Source organism: Myotis daubentonii, chromosome 10 (assembly GCF_963259705.1).
Source record: "Myotis daubentonii chromosome 10, mMyoDau2.1, whole genome shotgun sequence".
Classification (NCBI taxonomy): Eukaryota; Metazoa; Chordata; class Mammalia; order Chiroptera; family Vespertilionidae; genus Myotis; species Myotis daubentonii.
In genome coordinates, this window is record NC_081849.1 from 27,312,304 (window position 1) to 27,335,457 (window position 23,154).

Below are 23,154 nucleotides of genomic sequence, written 5' to 3' on the forward strand. Positions count from 1 at the left end.
TTTCTGGAATGATTGACTACCCCAGTTGACACTCAGTTTTCTGTCCTCTGAAGTCATCAGTGTATTATTCGTATCTCCCATAATGCAAGCACATGCCATGTAATAGATTTTGGAAAACTATTTGATTATTCAAAGGTAGATTTCCAACCAATGGAATCCCATCGTAATAAAGGAATGTTTTGGAGAAAAAAGATAATGGCTGGTCCGGCTCAATCTCTGCAAATATGCAGCTGATTCGGAGGTCACTGCAGCTCACTGAACAGTGTTTGTAATGTTTAACATAGCTTCCCAGCCACACGCTTGGCAAACGGTGAAATGTGCACCTGTACGTTCTGATAAACATAACAGCACCCCAAATCTGTATGTGCCCACCCACCCTGAGATTGTGGTATCAGATGTTTGTGTACGGTTCCATTCCAGCTGATCCTAAATAAGGGAGAACTTTATTATCATAATTGCTGTTCCCAAAGAGTAACATAAACTGCTTTAGTCAGCAATATATATGTCATCTTTGCCTTGCTATATATTGAGTTGCTGACTCTCTTCTTTAGATCCAGTAGTCATTTCTTTACCTCCTTAATTTATGCATGAAACCAAAAGAAAAATCACTTAGTATTCTTAATAAAATGGCATAAGGTTCAAATAATTTTTACTACATGCAGTAAAAATGCAAATGTGTGTGGCTTATTTGCAAATGCAGACACTAATAACTGATATTTAAATAGGCTGGATTAGCAACTTTACTGATGTATTCAAGAGATTTTTCCAATAATTTGCACACTCAAAATCAATTTGAATACAACATGTAAATTGAATTGAATTTTTTGATAAAAAATTGTAGTTATCAACTTGAACCATTAAATTTACTATTTAATATATGCTTTCCAGCTCACTTGGTTAGAATTTCATTGCACCTTATCTCTATAAATTTAATTAGGCTCGATATCATCAGCATATTATAGAACTAATTAAAGATTTAGATAAGTGTTGAGGGGGCTTATTGAAAACTCCATAAAGTCCCATTTGGAAAATGAGATATTCTTCCTTCAGTTCATTGTGAGAGAACCGAACAGCAAGAAGTGCTTCTGAAAAATTATTTAACTGAATTTAATGGACTTATTCCATTCTTTGAAGAGTTTTTAATTACTATTGTATCTTTGGGCAGTGCAACAACAGTTATAATCTTTATTTAAAGGCTTTAAAATCCTCATTTCCCTGTCCTCCCTCTGAGCTGGCTGTCTTGGCTGCACATGTGAGTATGCGTGTGTGAGTGTGCGTGCGTGAGTGTACGTGTGTGAGTGTGTGTGTGTGTGTGTGTGTGTGTGCCTGGAGGTACATGGTACAGGGGTCCGGATGGAGGACACATATTGTGGAAGGGTTGTTATTGGGAAGTCTCTCAGTCCTCACAGTGGAATAAACACAGAGAAAGATCAGAGTGCCGCCATAGCCACAGTAAAAAAAGAGGAAAGATAAGAAACCGCGACCCCAGTGTAGTACCTGAGCAGAACTGAGGTTCCCACTCAGGCTTGCTTCTTTGAGTAAATCATTTTGTAGAAATCACTTTGAATTCCCATGCATCTGCATCTCTGCCGTAGAGTATAAAGCAGATTAGTTTAAAAGACTGTGATTTCAACTAAGTGCTTTGTGTCTTCATTACAAAGCACAATAAAGCTTTTTATTACAATGAAGCCACAATTACAGTGGATTGACTATGCACTGAAATAGCACCGCATCTTCCACATTCCCAGGGTGCTTAGTGCTCTTGTCAAAAGCAGTGTGTGTGTGTGTGTGTGTGTGTGTGTGTGTGTTTAGTGCAGACTGAGTGACACGATGCCTCATAGAAAAAAAATGAAAGGACAAATAACAAATGTGGATCCTCTATGACCGAGTACACCACTGTTTACTACAGAGGCAGCCAGGGAGCCAGACAAACGTTGGGAGCCCTTGTGGTGTGATATTTTGGGGCTTAACGAGGAACAGATCAAACCTCTGCTGCTGATTAGCTGTGTGATCTGGGCCTGATCTCTCTCAGCCTGGAGTTCTTTTCTAGGAAAATAGGAAAAATATTAATAACTAGAGACCCAGCGCACAACATTTGTGCACTGGGGGGGGGGGGGGGCTCAGCCCCCCTGTGCCCTCTTGCAGTCTGGGAACCCTAGGGGGATGTCCAACTGATGGCTTAGGCCCGCCTCCCCTAAGCCATCAGTTGGACATCCCCCGAGGAATCCTTAAAGCTGTCTTTGAGGCGGGAGAGGCTCCTGCTACTGCCGCTGTGCTCCCCAGCTGTGAGCCTGACTCAGGGCTTCTGGTTGAGCAGCGCTCCCCCTGTGGGAGTGCACTGACCACCAGGGGGCAGCTTCTGTGTTGAGCCTCTGCCCCCTGGTGGTCAGTGTGTGTCATAGTGACCGGTGGTTCCTCCATTTGGTCAATTTGCATATTAGCCTTTTATTATATAGAATGCTGTGCTTCCCCCACATCAGCCTCCTTCTAGGGTTGGGATGGTTTTCAGATGTCATCTGCTCTAGTGTAATCCATTTCTTTTCCCAGATACGCAAAATGAGGTACCATGGGATAAATTATACCATCATGACCACTAGTTAGCTAGTGGCAGGGCGAGGAGTGGATGGGCACATCCGAGGTGTGCCGTCACGCCCACACTGTCACAGGGAGTACACAGACATGATTTAATAACATCCTGGCTGTACTTGGTAGAGCTGGAGTTTTTCCCCTCAATTGAGCAACTGTTTCTGAAGCACATCACTATAGCTTTCCCTCCCACATGGTTTGTAAACATTTGCACCCCCCAGCCTGAAAAAAACACTTGCAGAAACATTTGGGTTGCAAACCAATGTTTGCTTGAAATGCTTCTCTTAGAAACATGGGAAATTGCCAGTAAAGCAGATCTCAGCAGAAAGATAAGCCCGGAGGGAGAGGGCCACCCCAGCTGCCTGATTTGGGACATGCAGGAGCCTCCCGCACAGCAGTTTCTTCCTGGCTCCTAAGTGACGTGTAATCTCCCGACAGGACCTTAGACCTTGACTCTTTGGGTTTTGAACTGTACTAGGTGTGCTGAGGAGGGCTGTGGTTCGGGTGGGTTCTGTGGCAGCAGGCGAGTTCCTTCCTGTGCCTGTGAATTCAGACTAGGTGTTGAGAGGAAGAGAGAAGAGAGGAGCAGGAACTGGCCAGAGCAGGCTCATGTGGGCAGGACAGACAGAAGGCTCCTTCCCCTGCATAGTGGCTGCAGCTCCAACACAGCAGTGCTCATTGGAGCAGGGTGTTAGCATGACCTCGGTCATAGACTGGCCTGGCCAACGATGGAGCATGGTCTAGTGACCAGGTCAGCAGCAGGGTCCAGGCAGAGTGAGCCTCACTCTCCTCTCATAACTCTACTGTGGCTTGTCAGGACCCTCCCCTGGGTCCCTCCGCCATCTTCCTCTGGTTTCCATTTGTCCTGAGAGCAGCACTTGCTCAGGGCCACGGGAGGAGGATGGGTGGGCCACGTCCTGCTCGCTGTGGAGCCCACTGGGCCATATGGGAAGCACCGGGGAGGTTCGCTGGGTGTTTGAAAGCACTGGGAATGTTGAGACTGATTTCGAAGGTGCAAGTGTGAAGGTAATGCTCTTTCTCCCACTTCTTCTGCAGTATTTGTGAGAAACCTGGTGGCTCAGCTTTCCAGCCCATTTTACTGCCTTTTTGCACATCTTTTGATTTTTCCTGTTGAAGATGAACGTGTGTGTGTGTGTGTGTGTGCGCGCGCACGCGCGCGTGTGTGTTTTAAACTGTACCTGCTGAGATGACAGGCCATCCCACTCTTCACCTTTCTCTCTCACCTGCCTCAGCTCCACCTTGAAGAGTCACTGTTTGCCATGAATCAGGATCTGGAAGTCAGATCCTGCACATTAGAATCCTGCACACAGAAAATGTGAGACATTTCATCTTTCTCTTTCTCTTAAGTTAACACAGCAGTCGTCACCTGGCAGCCATCATCTGCACCCCAGCTTGTCATTTCCCCGTCCATATAATACCCAGGCCAAAGTATATTAATATATTCTTGCCAGATATGCACACCACTTTACAGTTTACATAGGACTGTCACAAATATGATCTCAGTGGGTCTTTTGATTATGAGTTAACATTTTTGTCTCCCCAAGCTTGATTCTGGGTGTGAACTGTTTTCTCATGGTCCAACTTGGAGTTTTCCCAGAATGACTGGAGGTGGGGGGAGAGGGAATAGGGAAGTGTAATATGTAGACAGAATCCAGTCTGGCTGCTGTTAATCAGCCAGGGTATCTTAGTTATTTAGCCTTTGTGAGCCTCCATTGTGAGGATGAGATCAGGTACACCTGTAAAGCACCTGGCATATAGTAAGTGTTAAATAAACACTAATTTCCTTAATGAAAACAATAATTAGTGACTCTGTGGCTCAATTATATCTCTATTACTTTGTACTCACACACATAGAATTGTTCCCAACTCTAACTGACTTTCCTAGTAGGGATTATTTATTATTACTTACAGCTTTTTCTTGAGATTAATATATAGGGTTAGAGCAGTGGTTTTCAACCTTGGCTGCACATTAGAATCAACTGGGAATCTTTTTAAAATCCTGATTTCTGGGCCTCATCCTCCGGAAATTCTGTTTCTTTGTTATGGGGTGGGGCCACAACATTAGTAACAAAGAAACAGAATTTCCAAAGGATGAGGCCCAGAAATCAGGATTTAAAAAAGATTCCCAGGTGATTCTAATGTGCAGCCAAGGTTGAGAACCACTGGGTTAGAGGGAGTTCAGAGGCATTTCCTGCAAAGATTCTGGGGTCACAGGCCTACAGCAGTGTGGAGCCCTGCGAAATGCCCTAGTACGTTTCAGGGGCAGTTGGTGCGAATGCGAGCTGGTGGGAATGTTGCGTGTCTGTCAACTTACAGACCTTCTCTGAAGATGCCACAGGAGCACATGTCTTGCTGGATCGGTCTTGAAATAGCATTGGCTGCGGACAGTCAGGGAGTAGCATTTGTGTAACAGCCTTACTGAGGTGTCATTTACATGCTATAAACATTAAACCTTTAAAGAATGTGATACATTGTTTTTTTCCTGTAGTCAGAAAGTTGTGCAGCCATCATCACTAGCTGACTTTAGAACATTTTCATCACCCCCAGAAAGAAACCCTACCTCCATCAGCAGTCACTCCCTGTCCCCCCCCCCCCTCCCCTCCACCCGTGCACATTCTTTGCCTGTGCATTCTGGATATAGCATGTAAATGGAATCATACAACATGTGGTCTTCGTGTCTAGCTTCTTTTAGCTGGTGTAATGTTTTTGAGTTACATATAATGTTAGGGTATGAGACTGAGTTATATATATATATAATCTCCAGGTGCCCACCCCATCACCTGGCCTACTGCCTGCTTTTTCATTTTATCTTTCTTTTGTGTTTTTCTGGAGGCGGGATTAGGAGGAGAAAGTAATATGTTTTTACTGAAGCATAGCATACATACAGGAAACGGTACAAATCTTAACTATGCATCTTGATTGCCGTCACCCAGATAAACATATGTAAAATATGAGAACCCCCCAGAAGCTTCGTTGGGCCCCCTTCCTAGTCATTTCCCCCAGCCCAGCAATTTCCAGATTTCATTTCATTTCATTTCATTTGGTGAGCTGGTTTCCCTGGCACCGCGTGCAGCCCGCGGTCTCCCAGCCTTAATCCTGCTTCTGATTCCCACAGACCTTTCCCCAGCGCTGCGCCTCATCACTGCTGCTGTTCCCGCGGGAAATCCAGCGGCACTGACACTCTCTGGAGGCCCTGGCTGTGTCCGCCCTGTCCGGGCCACGTGACCCCAGGCCTGTGCTCACCTGGGTCTCCAGCTTCCCCCCCAGTCAGCAGGGCTCCCTCAGCGCCGGCTCTAACGGAGGCCGCTCAGTTGGCTGAAAAAGCATCCCCTTCCCAGTCCACTTTGTGGCAGACCTGGAGCTCCAAGGCCAGGTTTTGAGGGGAAACTCCATTCACACTCACCTGCTGGGCGGCCCATGGATTTTGCCCCCATTAGAAGCGTGTGCCTCTCATGAAATCTCATGTGTTCGCTTCCCTTCAAAATTTTTTTTTTAAAAAAAATCCCTTCTTCAAGAATTAAGGTTTCCTTTTAAATTCACTTTTTGGTCTTTCAAAATCTTTCATTTCTGTGTGGTCCGGAGCTATAGGTTAGCATTAGCATTTAAATAGAGGCATTAAAGACCTTCTCTCATAAGTTGCCCTTTCAAATCCAATACTTTCTTCTTTCTAAAAAAAGGATGCAAATGCTATATATATTTTCCCATTAAAGGCCTTTTCTATACATATAGACTTAGGAGAGCAGCATTGCTGTGTCTCTGTACTAGTCTTTTTATATGGAAAGGGCCATTTTAAAAAAAGTGCTATTCTGTCCCTCATCCCCCATTTTCTCTGACTCACAGAACGTATTTTCCTGTGGTTAATTTTACCCTGTTACATCTCATTTTACTCCAGATACCCTCCCCGGACTTAAATCTGATGCTAAACTTAAGGATCTGCTGTTAAGTTCTCGCTGTGTGGTATGGAATTCCCAGGAGCTCCCGTAACTAGTGAAGAATCCCATGTCAGTCACATGACACTGTGGCCTTCTTCTCAGACTCTCTATTTATCTGCCAAACTAAGGTCATCAAGCCACTGTGTGTGCTTGTCAAGAGATTAAACAAGATAGTGATGGTACTCCTCACTTATAATTGTATATACGCGTACAGTTATGTGCATCTTAGGTCCTCCCTCCCTCACGTTTCACCAGACCAGTGGAGGGATAGGGATGGAGGTGCCTCTGGGTAAAAGGTGTGCCTCCTGCTCTCGTCTGTTCCCACTGCCAGCCTTCCCTGTCCTCTCAGCCTTGTCTTAGTCCAGCTGTGCATGTTGCAATAGTCCCACGGCCCTGTTGATAGAAGGTACTAGAGGTGACAGCCTCGACATGTTTTTCTGCTGAGAAGTTTGCACACTTCTCTCTCTTTGAGGTTGACTTTGTCCAGCTCAGTATCATGGAGTGGTGAGGAAGCCTAAAGAATGATACGCTCTGACAGGAGAAGCTGGGCGACAAGGAGAAGCTGGGCGACAAGGAGAAGCTGGGTGGTCCCACAGCCTGAAGGCGCTCCTGCTTCTCAGACTGTGTCCTCCACCCTGAGGACACACACGTGGCCTCACGGCCGACTCCCTAAAACCCTCTGTCTTCAGATTCCTCCACATCAATTACAGAATTTTTCCCAAGTGCCAGGGTGTCAGCTGTCCTCATCCCCGGGAAAGTTAGGGAAATAATGACCGTGTAGTAAGTTTGTGAGTTTCTCATAAAAGAAAACATGGACCTTTAGTTCTGAGATTCTTTCTTTTCTACTTGAGGAGTCTTAAAGCATCTTCTTTCATTAAAGCCTGGTAATAATAGATCATTGTTTTGTCTTGCCACCCAGGCTGATGCAGGGCTGACAACTCTAAGCAGTCTCGCCCCCCACCCCTCTTCCACCTCGCATGGAAGCCCACAGTCTCGGGCCTGACAGCAGGCTCACCGAGAGCTGGAGCGTTTACCTTGCTAGCTCCTGTTCCTCCTCCCCTCTCACTTGCGCTCCAGTGAGAAGTAAACCATTTGCAGTTCCCCCCAAAACTACATTCTTCCTACTTCCCCACACACTTCACACATCCCATTTTCTTCACTCGAGTACTTTCTCTCATGTTCGCCTCATCATGAATATCTCCCCCACAAAGTCTTCCCCGAGTGCTCTAAGTGCATAGCCCCTCCTGTTGGTCTCAGAGTCTCGTTTGTACCTTTTTTAAGCTGCTGTCACATTGCTGCAATTGCCCGGCTCCTGCCACACCAGACTCTACCTCCAGAGAGCAAGGACTAGGTTTTACTCGCGTCTGTATCCACAGTACCTACGATATACTCCCTGTTGCATAATTGATGCTTAAATATTTGTTGAGCAAATAAACACATGGAAAAGGAATTTTTAAAGGTACTATTTCAGCACAGAGGATGCTGCAGAGTCATAAGACAGAGTCTTTTTCGTCAAGAAGGCTGCGGTCTGGGAGAAGTTAATAAATATACGTTATGGTACATCCATACAGCTGAATTCTCTGCAGCCATTAAGAATAAGTCAAGTTGATGTGGACTGAAATGGAACCATCTCTAAGATCTAGTGTTCAGTGGAAAACGCAAAGTGCAGTGGAGCGTGTAAACACCATTTCTCTTTACATGCTGTGTGTGTGGGGGGTGTGGGTGCTGTGCTTGTGTAGGTATACAATGTATTTGGAAGGACATCTAGACACTGGGGACAGCAGACAGGAGTGGGAGAGAGACTTTGCACTGTTTACCTTATGTTTTATTTCTGTTTTGTTTGCTTATTTATCAAATTTATTTAACAAATATATAAAAATATATTAGGTGCCAGGCATTGTTCTAAGCACTTTACAGATATTAACTCATTTACTCCTCCTAGCAACCCTATGAGTAGGTACTATCAATATCCTCATTGTATGGATAAGGAAACTGAGGCCCAAAAAAGTCAAGTAACTTTTCCAAGTTTATGTAAGTAATAACATACCTATACCTTTCTGTATTGTATCACCATGTCAAAAATAATTTTTTTTAAAAACCAGACACTTCTCTGAATGATACATGTTAAGGGTGACCCATGCAGTAAGTAACGGAAGAGAGAACGGCTCAGATAGCTCATAGAGGACAGAGGGTTTCGGGAGTCTTGAAGGTTGTTGGGTTTTGGATACACAGACACAGAGTGTTCAAGGAACCGTGAGTAGCTCAGTTTGGCTTAAATAGCAGGTTGATGCAGGGGAAAAGTGGGAGGAAAGGTGGACTGGGGGCCAGATCTTTAAAAGGCCTTGGGTATCAGAGTCTGGGCTTAACCCTATTAGCACTAGTAAACACACAAGTTGTGGTTGTGGCTCTTGTTAAACTGGCCTGGGAGGAGTTAATGCTTGTGTGAGACTGAATTAGGCGACTGTTGTAATAGCCCAATGAGCAGTGATTAAGGTCTGTGATGCTGCGAGTGGAAAGAAGAAATGAACAAAAGATGCTATAATGATAGACCTGGGGATCATCATCAAAGGAGATGGAAGAGCAGAAACTCAAAAGTGAGCTTATTTACATAGTAGACACTCACACAGCACTTACTCATCCCAGCCATGGTTCTTCATTTGATCCTTTTAACACCCCCATGTTACTATTTTGAGGTTTTGCAAACTATACTTCTGTTAAGCAAAATTTGGAAGTCGGAGGGCTACCTGATAAGGCATCTGGTAAAAATGTCTGCAAATCGGAGAAAATGAAGCTTTGATATTAAGAGACCAGATTGTATGTGTGTGTGTGTGTGTGTGTGTGTATTATTGATTTCAGAGAGGAAGGGAGAGGGAGAAAGAGATAGGAATATCAATGATGAGAGAGAATCATTGATCGGTTGCCTCCTGCATGCCCCCCGCTGGGGATTGAGCCTACAACCCAGGCATGTGCCCTTGACCGGAATCAACCCAGGACCCTTCAGTCTGCAGGCTGATGCTCTATCCACTGAGGCAAACCTGATAAGAGACCAGATCTTAAGAGAGAAAGAGAAAACATCTCATGTACAGAGAAGACTTTTGGAAGCAAAGAAAAGACAGAGGGCCCGCGCCTGGCTGGCAGGAATGCCCTCAGTGGGCAGACCGGGGAGGGGCCAGTGAAAAACCAAAGTCGCTGTGGGAGCTGGGAGGGGCCTAACTAACGGGGCTCCGTGCGAGTTGACTTTAGGATGGAGAACTGTCCGGGGGGGGGGGGGGGGTGCTAAGCAAAGGCCATTGTGTTTTTGCACTAGGGTGTCATTGGTGACCTTTATAAATATAATTTCAGACAGAATGGCGGCTTTCGGGCATAAAAATGATTTTTTTCTAGAAATCAACAATGAAAGAAGAAAAGAAACAATGAGATGGGGGAGTGCAAGGTTTGGGGTCAGTTGTTTGGCTTTGTTTTGTTTTCAGGGGTAGATACCAGACACAGGAATTGAAACAAACAAAAAAAAACCCCAGCAGGGTCCTAAAAGCGTTGGGAGGCATTGGGATCAAAGGCATAGGGTTAATCTTAGGAAAGAAAGAAAATGAACCTTTCTTCCCAGTGGAGAGGGAGGACTGATAAAAACCGGTGCCGTGTAGGGGAAATGATACCCCACACAGTTGTGAAGGAAGAACTTACACAGGTGGCCGGTAACGAGCACGAGACCAGTGAGCTGTTCTCCTTTCCACTGTTACATAGCAAGTGTCCTGCCGACCGTTTGCTTTCATCCTCAGGCCTAACCTGAAAGTGGTGTCATTCATCTCATGGGGTGACTGAGGAAGCTGAAGTCCAGACAGGCCAAGAAACAGCCAAGGTCTCATGTCTGTTTCCCCCAGAGAAGGAAAGATAAGTGGAGGATTGCAGATCCTCAGTCAGAAGTGCATCTCTCCCTCCGTGCTCCCCTTTTCCATTTGCATCCAGTTATCCCAGCGTCGAGGCGCCCCACACCTCCTGCTCAGAACAGCACCAGAGTACTGTGGCCCTTACACGGAGCCGCTGTTAGCCATGGTTCCTCCTTTCCAGCGTCAAAGAATCAGATAACTGTTTGCATTGTGCCACTCAGCGAGATTTACTGACTGTTGGCTCTTTCATTCATTCATTCCTTTTGATTTATTCAACACCACTCAGGGCCCTGTTCTCAGGCCAGCGGGTAACAAGGAGTGACAGAGTCCAGCCCTTCTCCACGAAGGGGTGGGGCAGACACGTATTTGTGTAATAAACACTCTATTGCAGCCACTGTTCATCACCCAATCCTTATAATACCCCCCTCCCCGTTACTAGTTCCTTTCTCAAATGAAAAGAAGGCACAGAGAGATGAATACATAGCCCACGATCACACCAATAGTCAGAGTCCAGCCCCCGGTTCCTGAATCCAGGCTCTTAGCTAACCACTGCATTACCCCACATCTCTAGCTTTATACATACTAGTATACTTACCAAATATGTACTTTGTACTTATAAAATATATCTTAAGATATTTTTGGAAAGATACATTTTTAGATGGAGGTGAGAGCTAAAAACAAAAGTAAAACTCAGAAAAGGGACAGAGCTTGATGACAAAGGGCAGGTATCATCTATAATAATAAAAGGGTAATATGCTCATTAGACTGGACATCTTCTGGATGTCATTCCTGATGTCCTTCCTGACCAAGCCAGGGCCGGAGGGAAGCCAGCCCAGGTGCCTGCGGGCGACCCGAGGGAAGCCAGCCCGGGTCCTGGGTGCCTGTGGGCAGCCAGAGGAGGGAAGCCCGGGTCCCGGGTGCCGGAGGGAAGCAGGTGCCGGCAGCGGGGGAAGGAAGGCCTACTCTTGCATGAATTTTCGTGCATCGGGCCTCTAGTTTTAGATAAGGTGGTCAGGGAAAACTTCTCCCTCCCAATGCCCTCTCTTACAGATAAGCTGACATTTGAGCAAAAACGGGACTGAATCTCTTTTATGCTTCTATTTTCCTCCAACCTTCTGTCCTTTTAATCCCATTTGGCACTCTTTTCTGATTTCCTTTCAAATGGCTTATGGGAGAAAGCCGTCCACAACTGTGAAGTACAAGAACAGAGATGGTCATCACCTCCTTGTCCTGTAACCAGCAGTGTTTTTCACAGGAAGTAAGAAAATGCTCTGGGGACATCCCTCTACCTCACACACATACACCCTCATGGACCATGTTTACCAGTGCTGTTCTAAGCTTCTCCCAGCTATGGGATATAGGAGGTTGGAATTTCTTCCACACAAATGCACTTGGGCTGCTCTGGGGTCCTTACAATATTTCTCTTTCTTTTTCTCTGTTCACGGCCTTTCCCCATTGGGTAACATATGCGGCTTCCAGCACTCTGTATGTTTTTGCACATTAATTAAGGTGTTAAGTGAGGTCAGTTATAAGCCAGTGTCCTCAGCATTCACCAGCTGCTTTCTCTTCTGAATGAATTGGTTTGCCTTTATCACTACCCTTTGTTTGTTTTTCAGCCCATGTCATATCAGGGGTAGCCATTCAGACTAAATTCATTTTGCTAGTAATATTTTTAGAGGCACTGTGCAAAATGACTCGCTGACATCCAAATATATATCACCCACAGTGGTCTTTTCATCTCCCAGACTCACACGCTACCCATTGGCAGAGTGTTTGGGTCTTTAATTAAACCCTGCTGGATGCTCTGCATATTTCCATTAGCTCCTTCTGATTTAGTCTATCATTTTTTTTAACTGACATCCTGAGTCACGTGTCCCTGGATCTCAGGTGGCTCATTTTGCAGCTTTGTTTTATTTCGATTTTTCTCTCTTTCATAAATAACCATAAAGGTTTAGTAAACATGTCAGGTTTTGCCATTGGAACCTACCGATTTGCATATGCTCACACTTTTCTAATAATCTGCTGATTTTTTTGTTTCTCTGCCAAAATCATTTCCTTTCTGGCTCTTCAGTCCTAAAAGATATGGTCTCTTGCCTCGGCAAAGTAGAGAAATCTCTTAGAACAAACAAGAGACATGGATTAGGATTTCTAACTAGGACCAAAAGGTCAGGAGTCGGGTTTGACTAACTCAGCCAACTAATGGCTGAATAGCAAGCAGTCTTTGCGTCTAGCACCCCTGGCAGTGATAATCGCTTGCAGTGAACTGTTCATCAACCCCATCCAGTCCTTGGCTTCACACATTTGTGAGCTGCTGGCCAGAGGCAGAGGCAGTGGCACAAGAATAGAACGAACTGGAACCTACCAGAACCAGCCCTCACCCTGACCTCACTGGCATGATGCTCTAATGGTCAGGTTTTCCCAGCAAAGCCATGCAGTCCATACCTGTCTCCCCAATCACAGGTGGAGAAGGATCTCCATATTGTAAACACAGAAACCCAACACTGTCACCCGTTCACTTCTCCATCCCGTCACTCACTCTGCGAGTCACCTAGAGCAGCGAGCTTGGGTCTGCACCTTCTCTAGGGCCCTCCGACTCTTTGGGGGTCGTATGGGTGGGCTGGGTGGCTAGTAACCCCCAGTTTTACCTTACTTTCCATGAGAGCATTGGCCTAGTGCCTCAGATACCTTTGATCTGGGCCTGGATTGGATTGGATTTTTTTTAAGTGTAGATAAAAGAAGCTTCTTGCAACAAGGACTATACCTTTCTGCATTATATTAGCATTTAAAATGCTATTAGAGCTCCCTAAACACTAGTAATAATACTAGGTTGTCCTTTGAAAAAATTCTTTGCATTATTTATTGATAATTCCACTTCAATTTTTTAATTGATTTTAGAGAGAGACGAAGGGAGAGGGAGAGAGAGGGGGAAACATCAACGTGAGAGAGAAACATTGATCAGTCACCTTCTGTTTGCTCCCTGACTGGGGATCAAACCCCAAACCCAAGCATGTGCCCTGACCGGGAATCAAACTGGCAACCCTTCGGTGCATAGGACGACACTCAACCAACTGAGCCACACCAGCCAGACAATAATTCCATTTCATTACTTCACACTGAAAGACCACAGGGCATCTGAATTATTTTTATTCAGCATATCCCAGCAGTTGTTTCCCAGATCACTAATCTGAGAATATATAGTTTAACAGATAATATCCAATAAGGGCCATGTGCTAACAGGTAAAAATCATGTAGCTTTGAGGCCACCAAACTGCATAATACGAGGTCCTTTTATCAACCTGTGCTATTAGATAATTTGGGGTTTTTTTAATGGAAAAGACTCTCTAAAGTGATATTTAGCACAGAACAGCTCTCCTTAACCAACCTGGACTCACCCTTTGATAATCAAACGAACATTTACAGGAGTATAAGACAAATGCAATTATGAAAGTAAAATGAAGGACCTAAATAAAAAATCACAGAACAAGAGGGTAATTCTATTCACTCTTTCATATTTCATTATTTGATAACATCAGAAGATGAATCCATCAGAATTGCTTTGGCAAGTGCAAACAGAAACGTGCCTGATCAATATTTATTAAAACCTTCAAAATGGGAGGAGAAGTTGGGCAGACTTCTTAATGGACGGAATAATTATTCATACAATTGGAGTTTGACCAAAGGCAGTGCCCAGACCAGAGAGACACTGTTTTAATTGTGCTGAATTTAAAATGCAGATCTTCTCCCAGCCCTGTTGTAGAAAACTTAATTTAAAAAATTATCTGATGCAGCAGAGAGTGACTATGAATCCTTGCATTGTTGAAGAGGAAATTTCAACCATAGTTCTTTATAAATGTAGGATGTGTTCCAGAGGTGGGGAGCAGAGTTTGTAGCTAAGGGAGCAAAAAGCAATTTTCCCCCTTTTCCGCAAGTGTTACTGAGCTTGGGAGAGGTCACCATCTCCAGGGGTGGGTCTCAGAGGAATTCCTTGGTGTCGAGTGATTGTGGGTGTGTGTTTTAAGAGAAATGAGGCAAGGCTGTGGCTGCAGCTAGGAAAGATACCAGGATGCGTTCGCAGCAGGGCTGAGCCCAGCTGCTTTAACTGTTAGTGTCTTCCCAGGCGAGACACCCCCATCCTGCTGCAGCGTGGGGAGTGTCAGAACCAGGCCAGTAGGTGACTGCCACTTAAGCACATGCCACTGACCAAGGGCCCTGGTGTGTGTGTGTGTGTGTGTGTGTGTGTGAGTGTGAGTGTGTGTGTGTGTGTGTGTGTGAGTGTGAGTGTGTGTGTGTGTGAGTGAGTGAGTGAGTGAGTGTGTGTGTGTGTGTGTGTGTGTGCGTGTCCCTTTATATGAAGAAAATAGGGGTAAATGACATGGAGGAAGCCCGTGCCAGCCTTCCAGAGACACCCCCAGCTCTCTTCACCTCCGGATCTCCGCCAGGGGAGGGAATTTCACACTGATGCTTCTAAAGGCCATACTTCCCTTTGCTTCTGGAGTGGCCTGGCCAGAACAAAACCCTGCCCCACCTGTTGTCGGGAGTGTTAGAATTGAGCCCCGTATAGCATCTAAATCTAATTCTGCCCCCAACTCTCGAAAAATGCTTTCACTTTTCTCTGTCTTAGTTTTCTCATTCCTAAAATGAAAGTAACTAACTTCATTAACTATTTCAGATTGGCACTTTCAGTCTTGTCTATGAGAAACTCTAAGCTCTTAGAAGGGGAAGGCAAATGAGAGCAATCACATTATCTTTTTCCATAAATGAATGTATTCCGTCACACGGGACTGCCATCCAGGTTACTTGTGGTCTGGGAGGCGCCGTCAGCTAAGTTTCCGCTGGTTCAGAATGTTTTCAGATCCACAGCTACAGCATCTTGCAGTCACGGCTCGGGGAAATCGGCACCGATAATTCTGGTGGAAGCCCACGATTTTAAAGGACCAGGCAGAGGATGCTGTAAAGGTTTTAAAATCCAAAAATGCTGGTGCTTAAGCAGCACCTGCTCTAGCCTCTTTGTGTTTCTTGGGAAGCGGAGGTTCCAGGAGCTGATAGCATCTGCCCAAGGTCACACAGCTGGTCGGGCAGTGAGAGTTCACGAGAATCTGACTGTAGGTGGTCTCCGGAGTGTTTTTTTATTTCCCCAAGTCTTTCGGCTGTAACTACCTCTCAATTATTTATGGGATGATTATCTAGCTTATAGATTATTCAGTTCCTTTCTTTTCTCTCTTTCCATCTCCCTGTTTATTGTCACATGTACCACCGAGTGAGCAGGAAAACAGGAGTTGAATGTTTTAACTGATAATTCATTGGCACGTCTACAACTGGATTTTTATTTAAGTGTTCAAAATGCTGCAACTATTGGCTAAAAGGCACATGAGGAGCAGCAGTTATTACTGAGCTATATTCCGGTAAATTGTTCTTTCTTTAAAACTTTAAAAAGCCAACTTCAGAGCCTAAGTCTCTTCTTGACATTAACACACTCTTTATCTCAGAAGGACTAAATGAGAAAGTCTTTACAGTGAAATCACTTAATTCTCTCCCTTCCTGGGGGAAGTAATGAGTCAGAAGGGCAGCCAGCTTTTAGAAAGAAAGGTCACCTCGTCCATTACTAGCTTGGAGGGGCAAAAAGGGAGGAGTAAAGGGAGGTGACAAAATGAATGAACAGGCCGAAAAGCTTTCCTGTGAGTTCTGAATGCTGGATTTACAAAGTGACTTCGTTATTTGGTTTAGAGCACTGAATTCCCAGATCAAGCCCACTGTTACTCAACTATACCTGCAGAGTGTGGAAGTGAATTTTGAATTGCCAAAATACTAGCTTGTATTGCCACCATACAATAGAAGGCAGAGAGTTGAGTCATTATGCGAATTTTATTCAATTCATATTTCCTAAATCATACTAAAAATGAATTAGCTACACAAGTATTCTTTGAAATTAGTACTTTTGCTTTTTACAGTTTCAGATATTTCTGTATTCTGGTGGCTTTGGAGTGAGTCCGGGGTTCAAAGCCCTCCATTCGGGGCCTCAGACAAATCACTTGCTCAAGCTCTGTTTGCTCATCTATAGATATAAAAGGCTAAGTGACCGACTGTCCACCCATCCAACCGTCTGACCAGCCAGCACATATGACATGCACTGGCAATCTATATATAGAAAAGGCTAAGTGACCGACCGGATGTCCGTCCCACCAACCAGCCGGCTGGTACATATGACACACACTGGAAATTTAAAAATAAACATTGACTCACACATGTGCGATACATTATAAAGCTCTCGCTGGCGCCAATCGCACATGTGTGTTTCGATCTGTCATTGTTGACCGTGAATTTGGTTGACACTTCTATTATAGAGAAAGGGGAAATAGTGATATTAAAATATTTCTTCTAATTGATTTTCTTTCAATGTGCATGAATCGTGCACCACGCCAATAGTCTGTAAATAATGGATAATTGGCCCTAGCTGGTTTGGCTCAATGGACAGAGCATCGGCCTGTGAACTGAAGGGTCCCAGGTTTGATTCCAGTCAAGGGCACATGACCAGGTTGCAGACTTGATCCCCAGTAGGGGGCGTGCAGGAGGCAGCCAATCAATGATTCTCTCTCATCATTGATGTTTCTATCTCTCTCTTCTCCCTTCCTCTCTCTGAAATCAATAAAAATACTTAAAAATAATAATAGATGACTGCAGTACCTACACCCAAGGGTGGATTGTGTTAATGGAGCTAAAAGGTAGATATTATTATTAATATTACCATGTGCACAAGAAGGGACTTCCTCTCGCAAGATGTCCCACCCATCAGGAAGACAATATACTCCGGTTTCCAGAAGGGGACATTTGGTCTAGGTCTAGCCATTGGCCCTGTGATGTTATGGGCTATGGAGAGACTCGCTCCACAAGTCATGAGCCAAAAGGGTCTAAACCAAGTATGTCAAACTCATGGCAGCATGCAATCCCATCCCAGCAGCTAAGTCAAGTGCTATCTACCGTAAAACGTGCCTGGGAAGCCAGGGCTGCTGTTTTAACACTTGGTGATAAAAGATCACGCTTTCATTTTCCCGAGGCCTCAATAAGTGCTGATAAATTATTTATCCCAGTTGGTTTGCGTGATTTCATTTCAGCATGGCAATGTTTATCATAGAAGCTCATTCTAATTGTGTAGTTTGGGGCACTTTCCTATTTTCTCCTCAGGGCACCTTATGGCACCCTTTCTCCACCTCCCCACTGCTGGGCTGATTTAGTACTATTTGCGACTGGGTGCTATTCTGAAAGATGAATGAATTTCATTCTGGCTTTAAATATTTATGTTTCTTTATGATCTAATATATCATCGTGGTTACGGGGAGTTTTTTTCCCCTAACTACAGAAAATACACCATCAGTTACCTGTCAATTTTGTTTAATAACTCAGCTTCGCGATTCCGAGGCGCTGTTTATCCGAGGCTCCTGAGGACTCTTTTAGTCTCTCAGTCCCCGCCAGAGTGTCATTCTGGGATTTATAAAGATCTTCATTGCACAGAGGATATTGCAACATTAAGGGCCTGGGTGGCATGTCCTTTATCACTCATCACACTGGGGGACCCGCGACTAGAAATCCGGGCCTCTTCCTTTCGTTGTTTGTTCCCAGCGTGGAATAGCGGTCTCTGTAGAAAACCAGCCATTCACCTCTGGAAACAATTCATCTGATTTCTTTCAAGAGAAATACAATTTCATCTGATCTCATGGGTTCAATGATACTTCTTAAGATAAATGATGAAAATATCAGCATCATAATACAAAGAAACCCGATTCTTTTGGTTTCATCTCATTGAAAAGCATTACAGCCCACTTACAGCTTCTGTCTCCTTCCCTAATGCTATTGGTCCTTGGCTCAAGGAGATGGGCAGGGTTCTGCATCTGTTCCCACACCAAGCAGACCCTGCGCAGCCTCCTGGCCCAGCCTCAGAACCTTTGGGAATAGGAGGACCTGGGGAGGGGCCTCAGAGCCGGTACTTTTCCCACGCTCCCCAGGCGCTCTGCAGTGTGGGAACCTCCAGTGTAGAACTGCAGCTACCTAGTCCCTTGGAGCTTTGAAAGAAACCCGGGCCCCAATTCTCTCTCATTCCATCTGTAGATCTAGATTTGAACCTGTGTTCTTCCTGAGACATTTTTAAATGTGTGCTTAGTTCTACAAATGGGCAGTCCCTGGCTCACCTGTGCATGCAAGGGAAACAGAATTAGATAAGGCGGGCCTCATTTGTCCAAACGGGGAGGAAGCCAGAAGATGTGTGAAGCCACCGGGTAAATAGGATGCCTCTTCCTACAGCATTGGGTCTTTATAAATTAGTTTGTGTTTTTTTAATTACAGCAGATTTGTTATGGAGGGGGAGTAGGTCATGTGGATTTTATGCTTAACATGAAACTTCAAACAAGTTTCTGACTTGAGCCAGTACTGGGCCCCAGACCTCTGGAGGTGAGAAAGCACATGTCCCTTCTCTCAGCAGTGCCTCTGTCTGCATTCAAGGTTATCCTTGAGCATTGATTCCTGAATACGTGGGTCCGGGAGGTTAAACGGAACACCCATTTGAAACCACTACAGAGAATCGGCCCCAAGAGGACCCTGCACAGGATGTTCAACGAGTTGCTGCCAGGAGTCACTCAGGCACTCGCCGTCTAAGATGAGCACTTTCCATTCCAGCCACTATGTAGGGCATAGTCACAAAGGAGAATTCCTTACCCTATTTCTTTTTAAGCAGAGTATTTTATTTAGAACAGGAGGTTGGCAGAGCAGGAAAAGGAAATAGCCCTGTGAAGACAGCAGGGCTCTCAATGACCCGTCTCATTGTACCGGCAATTCATAAAACATTCTTGAGCTTATGGAACCCCAGAGGGCTTCCTTGCCCCAGGAGGGCTTAGTTCTCCCTAGGACACCCATTTTTTCAAGCTTCTGCTGATGAAGAAGAAACAAATCCAAGGCCCCAAGCCCAGGAGTGAAGATTTCTGAGCAGGGGGTCCTGATAGACCCACAAGATCCCTTCAATCCTGAGGTTCCTTGAACCCGCTACCTTGGTCTGTCCCCTCAGTCCTGGCCAAGTCCCCTCCCCGACCGCTTTGCGTACCATCTCATTAATCGTCCAGAAGATGGACTGGGAGTAGCGCCTCTGCTCTCCTCAGTGGGGCCTTGGGAATGGGGAGGGGCCCTTTATCAACTCAACTAGCCTGATGTCAGACTCTCTTCTCTACCTTTTGACTTTCTGTCTTTTCCTGCGACTCCCCGTCATTCAGCCACACTTCGCAGGCTACCCAGGCCCCCCGGCCCTGCCTTTGCTCATGCTCTTCTCGTTCCCCTTAATCTAGAATTTGCTCCCTGTAAACCCTGCCTGGCAGGGTCCTACCCCACGAAGACTTCCTGGATTCTTCACCCGCCCCTCAGCGAGATGTGATTTCCCCTTCCTCAGGCACTAACACCTCCCCGTGGCACTTGGCAAGCTCTTCTTGGCTATGTCCTTGAAGAAAGAGTATCGGACTGAGAGTCAGAAACCCAGGTTCCTATCCCGGCACAGTCACTCGCTGTCTCTGACATGGGCAAGCCCCCTAACTCCTCTGTGCTTTCAGTTTCCTTATCTGAGAAAGGGGATAATCACAGCTCATTAGGTGCCGCAAGGAGAAATGACAGCACGTGGAAATGAACTTGTCAGCAAAAATGCAGTGATGATTTCTCTGCTTCTCATTACCTTTCCTACTTGTCTCTGAGCCATTTGAGGAAAGAGACCATGGCTTGCTCATCATTGTATACGATTACCATTATTGCATTGCTGTTAATACATTATTGTTATTATTTTCTAACGGCTAATGTTTATGGAGCATGTATAATTGTGTTGGGCACCATTCTAGGTGCTTTATATAGATTGATTAATTTTTCCAATAATCCTAAGAGGTAGGTACTATTATTATCCCACTTTTAGAGGAGAAAACCAAGCATTGCACAGAGCCTGCAATGAGTGAAGAATTGAATGAGACAAACACTGTTGGCATTGCCCACCCGATGATTGTTTTTCTCCCTCTTGGTTTTGTGCCCTGCTTTTCTTTCTTTGGAGATAAATGCACAATAGGAGGAAGTCTTGATTGAACTCTGAAAGACATGAGATCTCCTAGGGCTTCCTATTGTCATGAAGAGGTTCAGTGAGTTCCAAGCGGACAGAAATCGGGTCTGTCTCATTATCTATCATATTCCTAGGGCCCAGAACAACACCCAGTGATTAACCAATGTTTAGTGAATAAATAAACCAAGTCATTTATAAACAGCAGATCCATGACCACTAAAGCCACACAGATCACTCAGGAGATGGTGAGCAGTGTTCTTCTTCCTCCTCAGGCAGTATTACGAGATGCTGTACAACACGGCTGACGAGCTCCTGAACCTGGTGGTGGACCAGGGCGTGAAGTACACGGAGCTGGAGTACATCCATGCCCTGACCTTGCTGCACCGCAGCCAGACGGGCGTGGGAGACCAGACCACCCAGAACACGAGGCTGCAGCGGCTCAAGGAGATCATCTGTGAGCAGGCCGCCATCAAGCAGGCCACCAAGGATAAGAAGATAACCACGGTGTAGCAGGGCGGGAGGGGGGTACTGCGTGGGGTCAGGGGTGGGGGGTGGTCACTTCTGGTTATTTAGTCAAACTTATACTTACTTTTTTCTTTGGCATGTTATTTGGTATATTCTGAGCTGTCGTCGTGGAGAGATGCTTTAGTGGAGAGAAGGTGTAAGGATTTTTTTCCTCTTCAGTTTTGGCTTTTCATATACACTCCAAAGGGAGTTTGCAGTACAGAATGTTTTGATTTAACATCTACTTTGATGAGGTCGATTCCAAAGGGACTTGGGTGGGACCGAGAGGAAGGTTGTGTCAATGGGACTCTGAGAAAATAAAGGCACGAGTTACTACTGCCCAGCAGTCTTTGGGAGGCAGACTGCTACCTAAGCCTCAGTCTCTTCCTAAATCTGCTTCACAGGTTCTCTTGCAGGAACAGTAGGGATCTTACCCTCTTGACCTTGTCAGTTTCAGTTCAGTGAAATAAGTGCATGTGCATTGTTTTCTGTCTCAGTTGCCAAGATCAAATGAGTGGCTTCTCTGCTGGATGGAGCTCTCAGCAAACTTTCCTGAGCAGCACAGGAGCGCCTCTGGGCTGGGGAGAGCCCTCTGTGTGTGTTTTGTTGTTGTTGTTGTTGTTGTTGTTGATTGTTTCATTTTTTTATTTCAGAGAGGAAGGGAGAGGGAGAGAGAGAGAGAAACATCAATGATGAAAGAGAATCATTGATTGGCTGCCTCCTGCACGCCCCCTACTGGGGATCGGGCCTGCAACCTGGGCATGTGCCCTGACCCAGAATCGAACCGTGACCTCCTGGTTCATAGGTTGATGCTCAATCACTGAGCCTCATTGGCCAGGCATGCCCTCTGTGTTTTATATGCAGTGGCTCGTCCACAGCTTCTGAGTTGGTCTTTTACCTTTTAATTTTTATTTCTGCCGTATCAAAACCAAGAGCCATCAAATTAATGACAAAAATGGCAGAATGAAAGGTGATTCGGTCGTCTTCTTGATTTTCTCCCCACACTTTCTGAGAAAATAGCAGCTAGAAAACTTTTCATCTCACTAGACACATTGGGTGTGAACGATACTTAGGTGCTCATTTACCCTCCTGTGAGACCCTCGGTCTTTCTCACCTTAGGAAGTAGCCCCATCTGCTCAGCTGAGTGCTAGGAGAGGGGCAGCTATGGCATCCCCACTGTGTGTGCCAGCCAGCAAGTCCATGTCTGAAATGCTCCTGGGTGGTGTGAGTGCTCACTGCCCCTGCCACATGGCCTCACCACTGTCCCAGGGTCGCCAAGTACTCTTGGCACCCTTGGGTGATCTGTCACAGAAGAAAGCGGTGTGCTGACTGCGACACACCTTGAACACAGGTGGGGGGAGAGCAGCAGGGACTTTGATGCACATGGCCCTTCCTCACGCCCTAATGGTCCAGAATTTGATACCTGTTTGTACAACTTTGGTCTTGGTGAGAATAAAAGAACATTAAAGTATTTGGAAGCTTAAACGTGGTGTGCTGTTTTTCTTGTATTCTTTATTCAGCAAACATTTCCTGAGCCATATATGTGCCAGTGCTGGTGGGCGTGGGCTGGCTCTAGACACGAGGACACTCATCGCTTTCATAGGACAGGGCATGAGAACCGGCTGAGCTCCCACAGCACAACCCTTGAGAGGGCCAGGAACCCAGAAACCGGGGGCCCTCCACCTCCACCTGGGGCACTGCCCCCTGCTGAGTGACCTCAGTCCTGGGAGCCCCAGATCCTCTCCGGGACCTCCTGTCTGAATATTTCCTCTTGTCAGTCACTGTTTTATGTTTCAGATGGCCTGGGAAGAAACCCTCAAGCACAGCCAAGTTGAATTGGCAACTAATCCTGATGATTCTCCCTGTCAGGTCACCCCCATGGATATCTGCGCTAATGCCTCCACTCAGTCAGTCAAAGATGTAATTGCCCGTCACAGCCCGGCTGGCACGGGGTGCATGCAGTGGCCAGCACTGATGGAGAGTCGTACAGCCTCCGCTCTGATACTGTCCTCCCAGGGCCCCTTTCTCCTTCTCCATCGGCCACAGCTGTCCTTTCACTTCGGAAGGCCTCTCATCTTGCAGGACCTAGGACTGAAGTCTTCAGCCCAGCCCTCTGCAGCTCTCTCTGAGCTGGGCCCTCTGGCAGCTCAGGACGGTG

General features: G+C 45.7%; 1 protein-coding gene across 1 annotated transcript in view; it reads left to right on the forward strand.

Moving 5' to 3' along the window:
• The window catches only part of EXOC4 (exocyst complex component 4), a 753,652-nt gene extending 731,171 nt beyond the window's left edge, over positions 1–22,481 (forward strand). The window contains exon 18 of the mRNA XM_059711814.1: positions 20,765–22,481. Coding sequence (XP_059567797.1) covers positions 20,765–21,002 — 238 coding nt within the window. The 3' untranslated portion in view covers positions 21,003–22,481. The remainder of the gene's footprint in view (positions 1–20,764) is intronic.
• Positions 22,482–23,154: the final 673 nt, after the last annotated feature.